Source organism: Electrophorus electricus, chromosome 15 (assembly GCF_041902795.1).
Source record: "Electrophorus electricus isolate QZ-2024a chromosome 15, ASM4190279v1, whole genome shotgun sequence".
In the NCBI taxonomy this organism is placed as follows: Eukaryota; Metazoa; Chordata; class Actinopteri; order Gymnotiformes; family Gymnotidae; genus Electrophorus; species Electrophorus electricus.
This window is the reverse complement of record NC_137511.1, coordinates 11,727,273-11,739,671: the sequence shown is the minus strand read 5'-3', so window position 1 is coordinate 11,739,671 and position 12,399 is coordinate 11,727,273. Positions and strand designations below refer to the sequence as shown.

At 36.6% G+C, this 12,399-nt stretch overlaps 1 protein-coding gene across 1 annotated transcript in view; it reads right to left on the bottom strand.

Annotated features, from left to right (window-relative positions):
* Positions 1-12,399, bottom strand: part of LOC113576347 (calcium-activated potassium channel subunit alpha-1-like) — a 56,051-nt gene that overhangs the window by 23,840 nt on the left and 19,812 nt on the right. The window contains exons 6-10 of the mRNA XM_081697743.1: positions 9,866-9,941; positions 7,449-7,524; positions 7,033-7,203; positions 6,370-6,461; positions 1,249-1,359 (exon numbers count right to left, since the gene is read on the bottom strand). Of these exons, the coding sequence (XP_081553869.1) occupies positions 1,249-1,359; positions 6,370-6,461; positions 7,033-7,203; positions 7,449-7,524; positions 9,866-9,941 (526 nt within the window). The remainder of the gene's footprint in view (positions 1-1,248; positions 1,360-6,369; positions 6,462-7,032; positions 7,204-7,448; positions 7,525-9,865; positions 9,942-12,399) is intronic.

The window sequence follows — 12,399 nt, the reverse complement described above, 5'->3', positions numbered from 1 at the left end:
CCTTGGTAGTAACAACAAGCATCAAGAACAAATATGTGCTGGCAGGAATTATTTAAATTGTGTGTGCTGTGATTTTTATGCTGCAAAGGCTTAGAATTCACAAGTCTTCCAATTTGCAGTTGACACAGTGGTGGCTGGTGAAAAATATTCTAGGTGCGAATGTTTGTGACAGTTTCAGCAACCATCCCAATACAACTTAACACAAATGACTAAGGCTCTGTGAAATAGCTAGTAATTATTTAATTGGCATTAAAAATCAACAGAATAATAATAAATGGCAATTATCATGAGCTGCTCTAATGAACTAAGATAGAAGGGACAGTATGCATAATCAGATTAGACTCTTGATCTGAAATATATACATTAAGCAAACACACTATTAACACAAAAAAGTTAAGAATTTTACCTTATCCATCTTTTTATTTTGAGATGTGAAGCTTTTTTTTTATTAATGATTAGTTAAAAAAAATTATATACTTTGCTAACTAAAGGAAAACCTTTTTAAATAAATATAAAGCTTGCATTTTAAAAGTTAATGCAGTGGCCTTAAATCATCTAGCTATAAGTTAGTTATAAATTAGGTATCAAAAGGCAAGCTTCTATTAATACAATACAACTGCCTAAACTTCACAGTTTTAAAATGAGCTCATCTTAACAACTTTCACTGGTGATAGCCAAGGGCACCTTGTGTGGTAGTGGAATTGTTTTGGCAATGTGGGAAGTTTCTGAGAAATTGATAACCATACAAGCCCCATTAAAAATATTAAGACTTTAATATGGATATTTGAAGGGGAAAAAAAAGATAGAATCTTTCCAAATTTGCAGTGGTGATAGGCAAAGGACACCACTATTGCGTGGTAATAATTGTTTTACCATTATGGGAAAATTCAAAGAAAGAGGTAATCATACCCTCTGTGATTTAAATTAATTACAAATACAACAACTTCAGTATAGATTTATTAAAAAATGGTGCAGTGGAATCTTTTCATACAGTTAATAGCCAAGGGCCAAAATAAGTAGTTACTGATTATTTTTTTAAATGTTCATTTTAAAAATTAGAATAACAGTTTCCATCAGTGAGGGTGGCAAAATAGCACCCTCTATTGCCCAACCGCCAATGAGTTTATAACAAATGCAACAGCTCTTATACTGTCATTAGTATAAAGAGTTAAACTGTAGCCACTGTAGCTAGGTTTTTTAAAATTTAATTTCCCGTGATTTTACTTTGCACTTATACACAGTACTTACTGATGGAGAAAAACAATTTCTACATTAATATCATCTCTGTCCTCATGTAGGAAGTCTTTCAGGAAGTTGGAAACACTTTCCAGATTAATGTTACCACACACCACAATATGCCTGGGGGACAAAATTCATCAACAGTTATGTAATAAACCATTGTAAACAGTGATAGCATGAACACAAAAACCTTAAGAAATACAGTGGGGAAAATAATTATTTGATCCCCTGCTGATTTTGTAAGTTTACTCCCTAACAAAGACATGAACTATAATTTTCATGGTAGGTTTATTTTAACAGAGAGACAAGATATCAACAAAGAAATCCAAAATAAAAACATTAAATAAAGATTATAAATTAATTTGTATTTGATTAAGTGAAATAAGTATTTGATCCCCTACCAACCAGCAAGAAATCTGACCCCCACAGACTGGTCATGTGCCCATGAGGCATACAAATTAGCCCTGTCCCTTTATGAAAGTACTCTTAATCTCACCTCCTTATGTGTATAAAAGACACCTGTCATCAGGCAGAATCAGTCTCTCCCATTCAAACCTCGTGATGACCATGGGCAAGACCAAAGTGTCACGGTTGGCCGGTCATCCGCCAGAGAGGACACACCTACTTTAGATAGGGGCCGTCCTACACCCCTACCTCGTTCCCTATGACCGGAATTTTAATCGATTACACCTGTTAATAAGTGTCTGTGCTATTTAAACCTACAGGTCTTTGGAGAAGATGCTGTACATCTGGTCACAATCAGTCCCTCCTGGGTTCCGTGTCTTTTAGCTCTGTTCCATAGTTTCATTTTCTCCGCCCCTCATTTGATTTTCAACACTTGTCCCTCGTTTAGTTGATTGTATTTAAACCCTGCCTTGTTCCCTTTGTTTTGTCTGTTCATTTGAATGTGTTAGGCTTCGTTGTGGTAATGTTGAATGGTTGTATGTTTATTTTGTATGGTTGTGCTGGTTTGTATTCCGTGTTTCCTAGCCCTGAGTTTCCCTAGCCTTAGTTATAGCCTGCTTCCCCGTTTGCCTTCATGTGTGGTTATTTTGTTTACTCATGTATCCCCATGCTCTCCGTGTTGGCTCTTTGACCCTGGACTATGACAATAAATCTGATTTTGGATTTGCCCTGAATAAATCTCGCTCTTCTCCGCACATGCATCCACCTCCTTACCGCTCAAGATTACAGATACCAACTAGCAATCCAGTAACAGAAGTAATATATAAAAAAGAAGAGCAGATTAAATCTAATGTGTGACCATGAGAGTGGGTAGGAAAATCAACATGTTGAGTCAGAGAAAATATTCGAGTAGAGATAGGAATTCAACTGAAAATGAACAATCCGTGTCAACATGGATATTAAAGTCCCCTAACACAACCATGGCTGAACACATTGCACTGGCCAGAGTCAGAAGTTCACTGAATTCTGACAGAAAGTCTGAAGATTTTCTGGGTACTCGGTAGATTAACAAAGACAGTACTGATAAGGAAACAGTTAGCTTCAACACCACATGAGGATACCTCATGAAAGGTACAGGCAGAGACATTAAGAGTGTTACTATAGGCAGCAGCCAGACCACTACCTTTCACCTGGGTTCTGGTCTTAGCCAAATAATTATGGTCACTGGGTGTTAGTAAATTGAGATGCAAGTAGTCCTCAGGTTGCTGCCAAGTCTCAGTAAGAAAGAATAAGTCAAATTTGTTTTGCAGAATGAGATCATGGCATGTGGAGGCTTTATCCGTGAGGGAGCGACAGTTTATCAAAGCAAAGTTAAGTTTATTTGTCATAGAGTTTTCCCAAGCGGGCTGGGAGATGGCGTGAGGGTTAGGGCGAAAAACTTCAAGGTTCATTCTTCGGGCGGGGGGGGGGGGGGGGTTCGTTGGTGTTGTCCATTTGTCAAGAAAACAGAAATAGCAGAGTCAGATGAGTGGTAAGTAGAGAACAGAGGTCTGTAGGAGTGATGAATATAACGGGTGGCGAACAATGCCAAGTGACTGGCATAGCGTGTAAGTGGAAGAGTCCAGGCGATAGTGGAAACAGAACCTGCGGAGTTGTAATAGCATGTATTCTAGAAGCATAGCTCAGTATTGACAGGTAGGTAGGCCAGCCACAAACACTCCAAGGCAAAAAATAGAAAAAAAAAAAAGATGCTGCATACAACCAGAAAAGATCATGGCAGATCTTTATTGACAGAGAACCAGTTCGCATCGGTAGAAAAAGCCGTGGCCACTGCGACGCAGACCTATTTACGATGCTATGTTAGCCATCCTGCTATACCAATCAACAACCAGCCCAAGAACACCAAGGACACACATTGCAACCAAACATATCCAAGTGCTGGCAGCCAACAACTTTAAAGAGGGGTTAAAAACTCACCCAGTAAAGAAGCAGCCAAGGTGAAGCTTAGTAGGGAGAGGGCTCACAGCATGAAGGCAGGTTAGGTCGAGATACACCCACACAGAACAAAAAACAAAATAAATGTAATGAAATTATGATCCGTGTGTCACGAATGGCCACCCTCCTGGCATCACTGTTTCCTTGATTTCCCTGTCGTGTCTTTGTTTTCCTTTTTTCCTTATTCCATTCCTGGGTTTAGTTTTCCCCACCCCTCATCTGTCCCTCAGTTCCAGTCCGTGTTTTGGTTGTCCCTGTTATGTTCACCTGTGTCTGATTAATTCTTGATTGTTCTGGTTATTTAAACCCTGGGTTTTATCTTCTAGTTTGTTGGTTAGTTTGGTAAGTCATGTGCCTTCAGTTATGCTTATATTATGCTCCTAGTACTGTCACTGCCATTTATTTTCTGTTTATTCCAGTTGTGTATTATTTTACCCTCAGTGTTACCCTTTTGCCTCTGTTTAGTTTGCCCTTCATGTTTGGTTTTCCCTCGTTTAATAAACTGCCTCCTGTATTTGCATTCTGCCTTTTGCCTCGTTCCTGCTGGAATCGTTACACCGTGAAAGAAAACAGAAAAGAGTAAAAGATTTGACGAGAAGCCGCAGCAACAAATGCACCAAACGTACTCTCACCCGAGTCCTGGGTTAGGGTTAGGATTGTAGACCTGCAGGCTGGAATGGGCTACAAGAACATCAGCATGAAGCGTGATGAGAAAGAGACCACTGTTGGCACGATAATGCGAAAATGTAAGAAATACAAGATAACAATCAATCACCCTTGCTCTGGAGCTCCATGCAAGATCTCACCTTGTGGGGTAAGGATGATTCTGAGAAAGGTGAGGTGTCCACCCAGAATTACACGGGAGGAGCTTGTTAATGATCTCAAGGGAGCTGGGAGCACTTTCACCAGGAAAACCATTAGTAACACACTTTGCTGTAATGGATTTAGATCCTGCAGTGCCCCTCTGCTCATGTACAGGCCTGTCTAAAGTTTGCCAGTGAACACCTGAATGATTCAGAGAATGTCATGTAGATGAGACCAAAATTGAGCTCTTTGGCGTCAACTTGACTCACCGTGTTTGGAAGCATAGAAATGCTGGATATGACCCCAAGAACACCATCCCCACTGTCAAACATGGAAACATTCTGTTTTGGGGCTGTTTCTCTGCTAAGGGTACAGGAAGACTTCACCACATGGAGGGGTTGATGAACGGGGTCATGTATCATAGAATCTTGAATGAGAACCTCCTGGCCTCAGCCAGAACACTGAAGATGGGTCATGGATGTGTCTTCCAGCATGACAATGACCCAAAACATACGGCCAAGGCAACAAAGCAGTGGCTTAAGAAGAAGCACATTTAAGATCCTGGAGTGGCCTAGCCAATCCCCAGATCTTAATTCCATAGAAAATCTGTGAAGGGAGCTCAAACTTCGAGTTGCCAAGTGACATCCTCAAAACCTTCAGGATTTGGAGAGTGTCTGTAAAGAGGAGTGGGCCAAAATACCCCCTGAGACATGCACAAATCTGGTGACCAACTACAATAAATGTCTGACCTCTGTGCTTGCCAACAAGAGTTTCTCCACCAAGTACTAAGTCACGTTTTGCTTGAGGATCAAATACTTATTTCACTTAATCAAAACAAATTAATTTATAGCCTTCATTTAAAGTTTTTATTTTAGATTTCTTTGTTGATATTCTGTCTCTCTCTGTTAAAATAAACCTATCATGAAAATTATAATCTGTTCATGCCTTTGTAAGGGGGTAAACTTACAAAATCAGCAGGGGATCAAATAATAATTTTCCCTGCTGTACCAACACACCGTGTGTGTGTGTGTATTTTTCAGATTCGCTGGAATCCAGATTTTTTTTTTTTTGTTTGTTTTGTTTCCACACACCAAACCACATCACGGTAGTTTTATATGTGAAAACATGAAAGCTATTAACACTTTCCAGAGTTTTAAAAATCTGTGAAAATATTGGCTTTGATTTTTATTTAACTTTATCATATAAAAATTTAATTTAAAAAAGGAATAAAACATATCACTTCTACTATATATCATTACTAACTGCTGTCACCAATAAATATTTAAGTTTGCTTTGTCTTACATTTACAACAAACGTTGTCATAGAACTAAGAAAAAGTATGAGTTTTTGGGAAGAAATGTGTAGTTAAGTCCATGAATTTCTGGAACCCATTATAAGAATAAAATAAATAAAGTGACAGTTATGCATGCTTCCATCATCATCTTCCTCATTCTATATTTACAGTAATTCTCACTAACAGATTTCCAATAAAAGTTTGTATTGTATTCTGCACTGAATTTTTGGCACCATATCCTTGTTCATCATTATCGAGGATACTGCTAATTCTAGACCTCGCTGTATCGTCATGGAAATCATGCAACATAATTTTATCAGTACAAAACTTTTAAAGTAGATTTATTTTATAGCACTAGTAGCCACAGATAAACACAAAAGCTCATATCTAAAGTTTCATGTCTAATACACCATTGCAAGTGATGGTGGCTTACACAATACACAATAAGCAACAGGGTGATGCTGCTGCCAAAAGTTAAAGGGGAATTTCTGTGTTCAGAGAGAGGAGGCTGTCTTCTTCTTCTGAAATCAGAGTTCCCTATCCAGCATCTCACAATCAACCTTTGCCAAAGAAATTGAGCAACTTCTTGCGTCAGTGTACTAGAAAATATTTGTCCAGTTAGCATGACTTACTTTTTGCCTGGGGTTAAGTCATAACTCCCTCCATATTTCTGCCGATTAAGCATGATATCAGCGATTTCTGGCACATAGCGAGCAAACATGGCCTACATGCACAAGACAAAGAGAGACACAGAGGCATGTAGGTGGGGTTTTGTAGCAGTCAAGGCAGAACAGCCACACACAATACTTACTTTCTCCCATTTACTGCACTATAGGAACCACCATATTTCTTGTGGTTTCCTGTGAATTATTTCATGGATGTAGAGGGCAAAGATAGCCTGATAAGAGGACAGGAGACTGGGGAAGAAACTAAAAACAGATGAGAGAAGTTTGAGAAGGATACAGCCACAGAGGTTATTTATAAAACAAGAGAAAAAAGTATAAAGTAAAATAGGTTAAAATGTTATTTTTCTAATTGCAAAATGAGTGTAGAATAGGTCAAAGAAAAGCAGCTCTTAGAGATATATACTAGACAGGGTGAGTTTGAATTGGTGCTGGAATCACATGAAGTAGAATCTGCATTTAGCTCTGGTATTTGAGAACACAATGATGGAGGATGTGATTACAGTGACAATGGGACTTAAAAGCATGGACAAAATAATTATGGGGTTTCATGTTTTATCAAGCCACTGTGGATGAAAAATTACAAAAGAATTATAGGATTTGTTGTTTTACCAAGCCACTGAGGATGAAAAACACCATGAAAATGCGTCCAAGGTCCGTTTGAGCAAAGATATCGCCATATCCCACTGTGGACATGGTTACCATGAGCAGATATACACATTCCCAGTAGCTAAGCGACTGGGAATTTTCAAAGTTTTCCCAAGGATCCCCTGAGTTTTCTACCTGGAACATAAAATAAACACTTTGAACATTATTTAAAACACTTTGAGTTATTTTAATTTCAGCTACATTTACATCTTAAACTTCATAGTGCAATAAAAATAATTGGTCAATTATATACCATCATATGCAGATAAAATGTATATTTGAGTTTCACAGTGGGACAATGTGAAATTTTTGAATAACTCACAAAAGCTGACTAGCTGCACTATTTTCTCTTAACTAAGATGTCAGGATTATGAACTTACCAAGTGTATAAAGCCTGCACCAGTTAGCCATGTGCTTATGAAGATTGAGCACAAGTTCACCAACTTTATGGAACTGCTGCATAAAACAAAATTCAGCTAGATAAGTGAATGCTCCCTAAAGATTAATGTGTCTCATCTCACAGAGAGAGATGTTTACAGCATATTTTGTGTCATGGCAAATAATGTCTCCATGGCATTCCATTTAGTTCAACATATCTATGTCAAGCAGAACACTTTGTTCTGTACATATAAATAGTGAAAACTGCAGTACACATGTCCAGAGAAACAGATCAGAGTTCAGTCATCAACTGTTCAAGTGCTGAAAAAATGTGTGTACTGATAATTATGATTATTGTGATTACAATTGAATAAAGATATTAAGAAATATTCCAGAGCTAAACCTCAAAAAAACATTTGTTAAGCATTTATGGCAATTTAAACATTTTTCTTATTTATATATTTGATTGAACATTGTGGGAAATGTATTTCTTCATGAGCATAGGTCATACAATTTCACTGTAATAGTACACCTCTACACTCATAAATACTATAACAATTCTTATGATGAAGAAAGTCACAAACATATTATGGCCAAAACATCCACTAACATTTTTTGGCTAAGGATATTGAAGTTTTTGCTCACAATCAGAAGCAATCGTGAGCAATCGGTTTTACCGCACATTTTGCTGCACGGCTTCACTTCTGCTTCACATATTTTAAACAGCCTCTAAACTAATGCGTAGGGTTACCTAACATAATGAAAACATGGTTTATGTTAATGGAAAATGAATTTAATTTCTTTTCAAGACTTGCCAATAACAGCAGCTATCTGAAGCCTGGATTTTGCTTCTACTTTTGTGCATTTACATACATATACAAGGTCATAAACCACATAAGCAAGCTCTTTGAGACTACTTAACATGACAAGGTTCCTTTATGTATACAAAGAAGCAGATGACCTGTTCAGTCAGTTTTGTCTCAACACACTTATTTTGATGACAAGCACTAAATTCTTATTCTGTTTGATGCATGAGAAATCAAATTATTATGGAAAATATCTAGGGCTCTTCCTGGCTTTAAAAGAGACAGAGGTGGAACCATCTTGATGGTACCATGCTGCCAAGTGACTCAAGCAAACACAGGTCTACAAAAGGACTTGTATTAATGATATAATTAAAGAAAGTTACAATGAACACATTAAAGCCTATTTTATTTAAGAAATTAAAGTGCCCTGTTCAACAATACAATACAAAGCAATGTGTTCATTTACAGTTACCAAATGACAAAGTTGTCTATAATCAAATCAAATTTAACCTAAGATACTGTTCCCATTTACAGTTCATCAGTGCCCTCTTCCAGTAAAGTTGAATTATTACTTTTCATGGGTGCAATTTTGCTTTGAAAGGTTCATGTGACAAGAACTTATAAGACTTACAATAACTTTGTAATTTGCGCTGGATAAGAGTGTCTGTCAAATGGCATAAATGTAAATGTAAGAATGTAGACTGGGTGTTGTTTTTAATTCAGCTGCCCCTCAAATGTGTGTTCCCTTTAAGAAATTAAGTATTCGGACACATGCATTAACTGAAAAGAAACCAAGAAAGAAACCACTGGGACTGAAAGGAAAGGTTCAGGAAAGTTTGGCTTGCCGTGTCTATCAAGCCTATTTGTATAAAATATTTTCATAAATTTCCCGAACCTCTTCCTTCCTTTTTGTTTTCTATTTATCTTAATTAAAAATCATTTGCTTTATTGGGCTGTGTGTATTCAGAGCCCACATAATGCCAAACACATACTAAGCATAATTACAGACCTATGTTATGAAAGAAATCAGAGAAAATGCAGTTCGTTCTTGTTTATTTTAACAGTAGAATTATAGAAGTTTTACGATAAGTGCAATAAAAAATAAAAGATAGAAGCAATAAAATTATTCTTGTAACTCTTAAGACCCATGCTATTACTCTTGACAAAAAAATGTGTAATTAAAACTACCAGTCTTGCAAAAATTTAAGTTCTTTCACACTTAACATAAAGTGCCAGGGAAATTGTAATTATTTTCAATTATATTTTGATTTCAAATGAATCAAATAGAATAAGAATTTGGTGCTTGTCGTCGCTTCATGAAATGCTCTAACTGCCATTAGTCAAGACTTCCAAGTTTATTACATATATAGAATGAACTAAAGACTGAACCAACAATTATAAATTAGTAAAGGCATTTCTAGTAAAAATATAAAAAATAATAAGTTGATCAATAAAATTTACAGCATGCTGTGTAACTGCTTGCTAGAAATGCATTTACAGTTTTAACTGATATAAAAAAATTGTGAATGTCATGCTCAGGTACTATGAGAAAAGCACTTAATTCAAGACTTTTTTATCTAGCACATGCACAGAAAAGCAAAACAAGCACTTACCCAGTGTGTAAAATATTTAAAAACTGTAAGATGTCCGACATCTGTATTAATCGTAAAGCTCTTAAAAAACGCAATCCTGCAAGGAAAGGAAAAAAAAAATTTAAAAACACAGGAAGAACAAACTCAGCCAACATATAACAAAGCACTGTGCGCTCCCACACTGCATATATGAGGATCCTTATTCCAGATATATCTCCCAAATTCAGTTCACAATCTTAAATCCTTCAGCCATGGTGAACAATCATGTTGACTTTTTCTGCTCTCACAGATGATCAAATCCCAAACAAAACCACTTACCATACAGAAAGACTATATCTATAAGAGAAGCTGGGATATAAGTCTCAGTGCTGACCATACAGAGAATGATTTTTATTGGTAGACTGAGAGAGTAGAATGCAGACGGATATAATTTGGATTATACAAAAACAGGAGGTGCCCTGTCACATGGGTCAATACCCAATGATATGAAATACCATCAGTACCACTTTTTAAAGTACTAAAAATGCTGCACAACTGAAAACTACATACCAGCAAATTAGACTTTCCACACCCACATGCACCCAATCAGTGTATTACAACATATGTTTCTGTAGGATTTGCAATCTGAGGCACAGTGACCATGGAAAGCCTGTTAATAATAATAATAATAATAATAATAATAATAATAATAATAATAATAATAATAATAATAATAATAATAATAATAATCAGATCCTAAAATAATGAAAAGCAGATTAACACAAATAAGAAATAATGTTTTATTGAAAAGAAAATATCCAAAGTAAAGCATGCTTTTTCCTGTTTCAGCAGCTAGCTATAAACAAGGGCATTAAAGGTCAACTTCAGCATCTCCACAGAGAAATGGAGTCTCAGAGCTCACCCACACTTACAAGGCTCCACTCTCAGAGAAAGCATAGTCTCAGTGTGCATTCCATTCGTTCTAGTAGTTCCCTGTGAAGTAGACTACGCAAGAAATTAGGCCACTTTAAGGGAGATCCCAAAATGTTGGGTATGAAAATGTTCATTTGGAAGTGAACTTCAAACTGTGCAAAGAGTAGCAAATAACTATGCAGAAAGTTGAAATGGTTTACCTATCAATCATTGCATGTCTTGTCAAGTTCTTCTGGCAAGTTGAGCCTGACTGTCAATGAGCAGCAAATAAATGGCAATATGTCAGAGCTGCATGTGAATTCTTTTAATATTTAAATTCTTTGTGTGTGCTGAAAACTATGAATGATGTGAAAGTTCAGAAAGGTTGCCAAATATCAACCAGATATTCATTCTATGTACATAATATGGTTTCAATGTTACACAACAAAGAATACAGGGTACATTTTTGAGGCCTCACTTTGATCCCACTTTTAGTGTCATAAAACTTGGAGACATGTGGTCATAGGGGATTTAAGTTAGAAAAGGTACATGCCATTACTGCTGATACCTAGAATAGAAGGAAATTGGATTAGAGAGTGTCGAAAAATAGGTCTGATAAGTCACAACAGCCAAATGAACAAGTAAAGTAAAACAGTAGTGTAAAACATGAGGTACCAAAAACACATACTGGTCAGCCTGTTGTTTGGAGCTAAGATAGCGACTAGGGCTGCCCACTGAATGGACCTCAAGATGCACCAAATATGCAGTCAGAAACAATGACATTAGTTGCAGGAAATCTTCCTCTCTTAGACTTATGCATAGGTGGTCGTAAATATAGTTTTCTGGTTTATACAGGAGCAACCTTTTTATACATTAGTGGTAATCAATATGATGTTCCCATATCAGGTGCTATTATTGATTCTCTGGGAATAAGTGGGGTGCCAATTTTGTGTTCAACAATACATCAGCTGCCTGTAACCTGCCCAAATGACCCAGATATTGCTTTTTTTTTTTTTTTTACAAAGATTTGTAATTATTACTGAATCGCTGTTTATTGTACTTGGTCATGATATTATGGCAAAATTAAATTTGTCAATCTCATTTGATAGAGGAAAAGATTTTTCTGAATTTGGCTATTAATTTTTTGTTGATTGCTCAAATAGTGACCCTCAAATAGGGAATTTTTCCTTACAGCAACACCAAGAGGGTCATAGCTTATGCAAGATGCGGAATGCAGAATGTAGCATGAAACTTGAATATATGTATATAAACGCCATGTCTAGTTGTCCTGATTGTCAGTCATTGTCTTGACTGTGCTATTCATGCTCTGTACTGCTGTGCCTATCGCCTTGTGTATATTCATGTCTTATTCACTTTGATTTTTGAATTAAACTTCAATTTCGTTCCTTGACTCATGGCTGTGTCTCATCCCTCTCCCTTGACACTCTCCAGTGTCACAAGATGTTATATAATGTTATACATCTCCAAAATCTTCCCACATTGTACAGTAAACAATGTGAGCAATTGTTTCATATATCAATGGAAAAGATCTCTGCTTTCATCAAAAACAGAACGACTCAATTCAACTCAGTCTGGATCCTGGTTATTACCTTTCTACAACATCACCCCAACAAATTAACACCACTCTAAAGAAACAGGTGTAC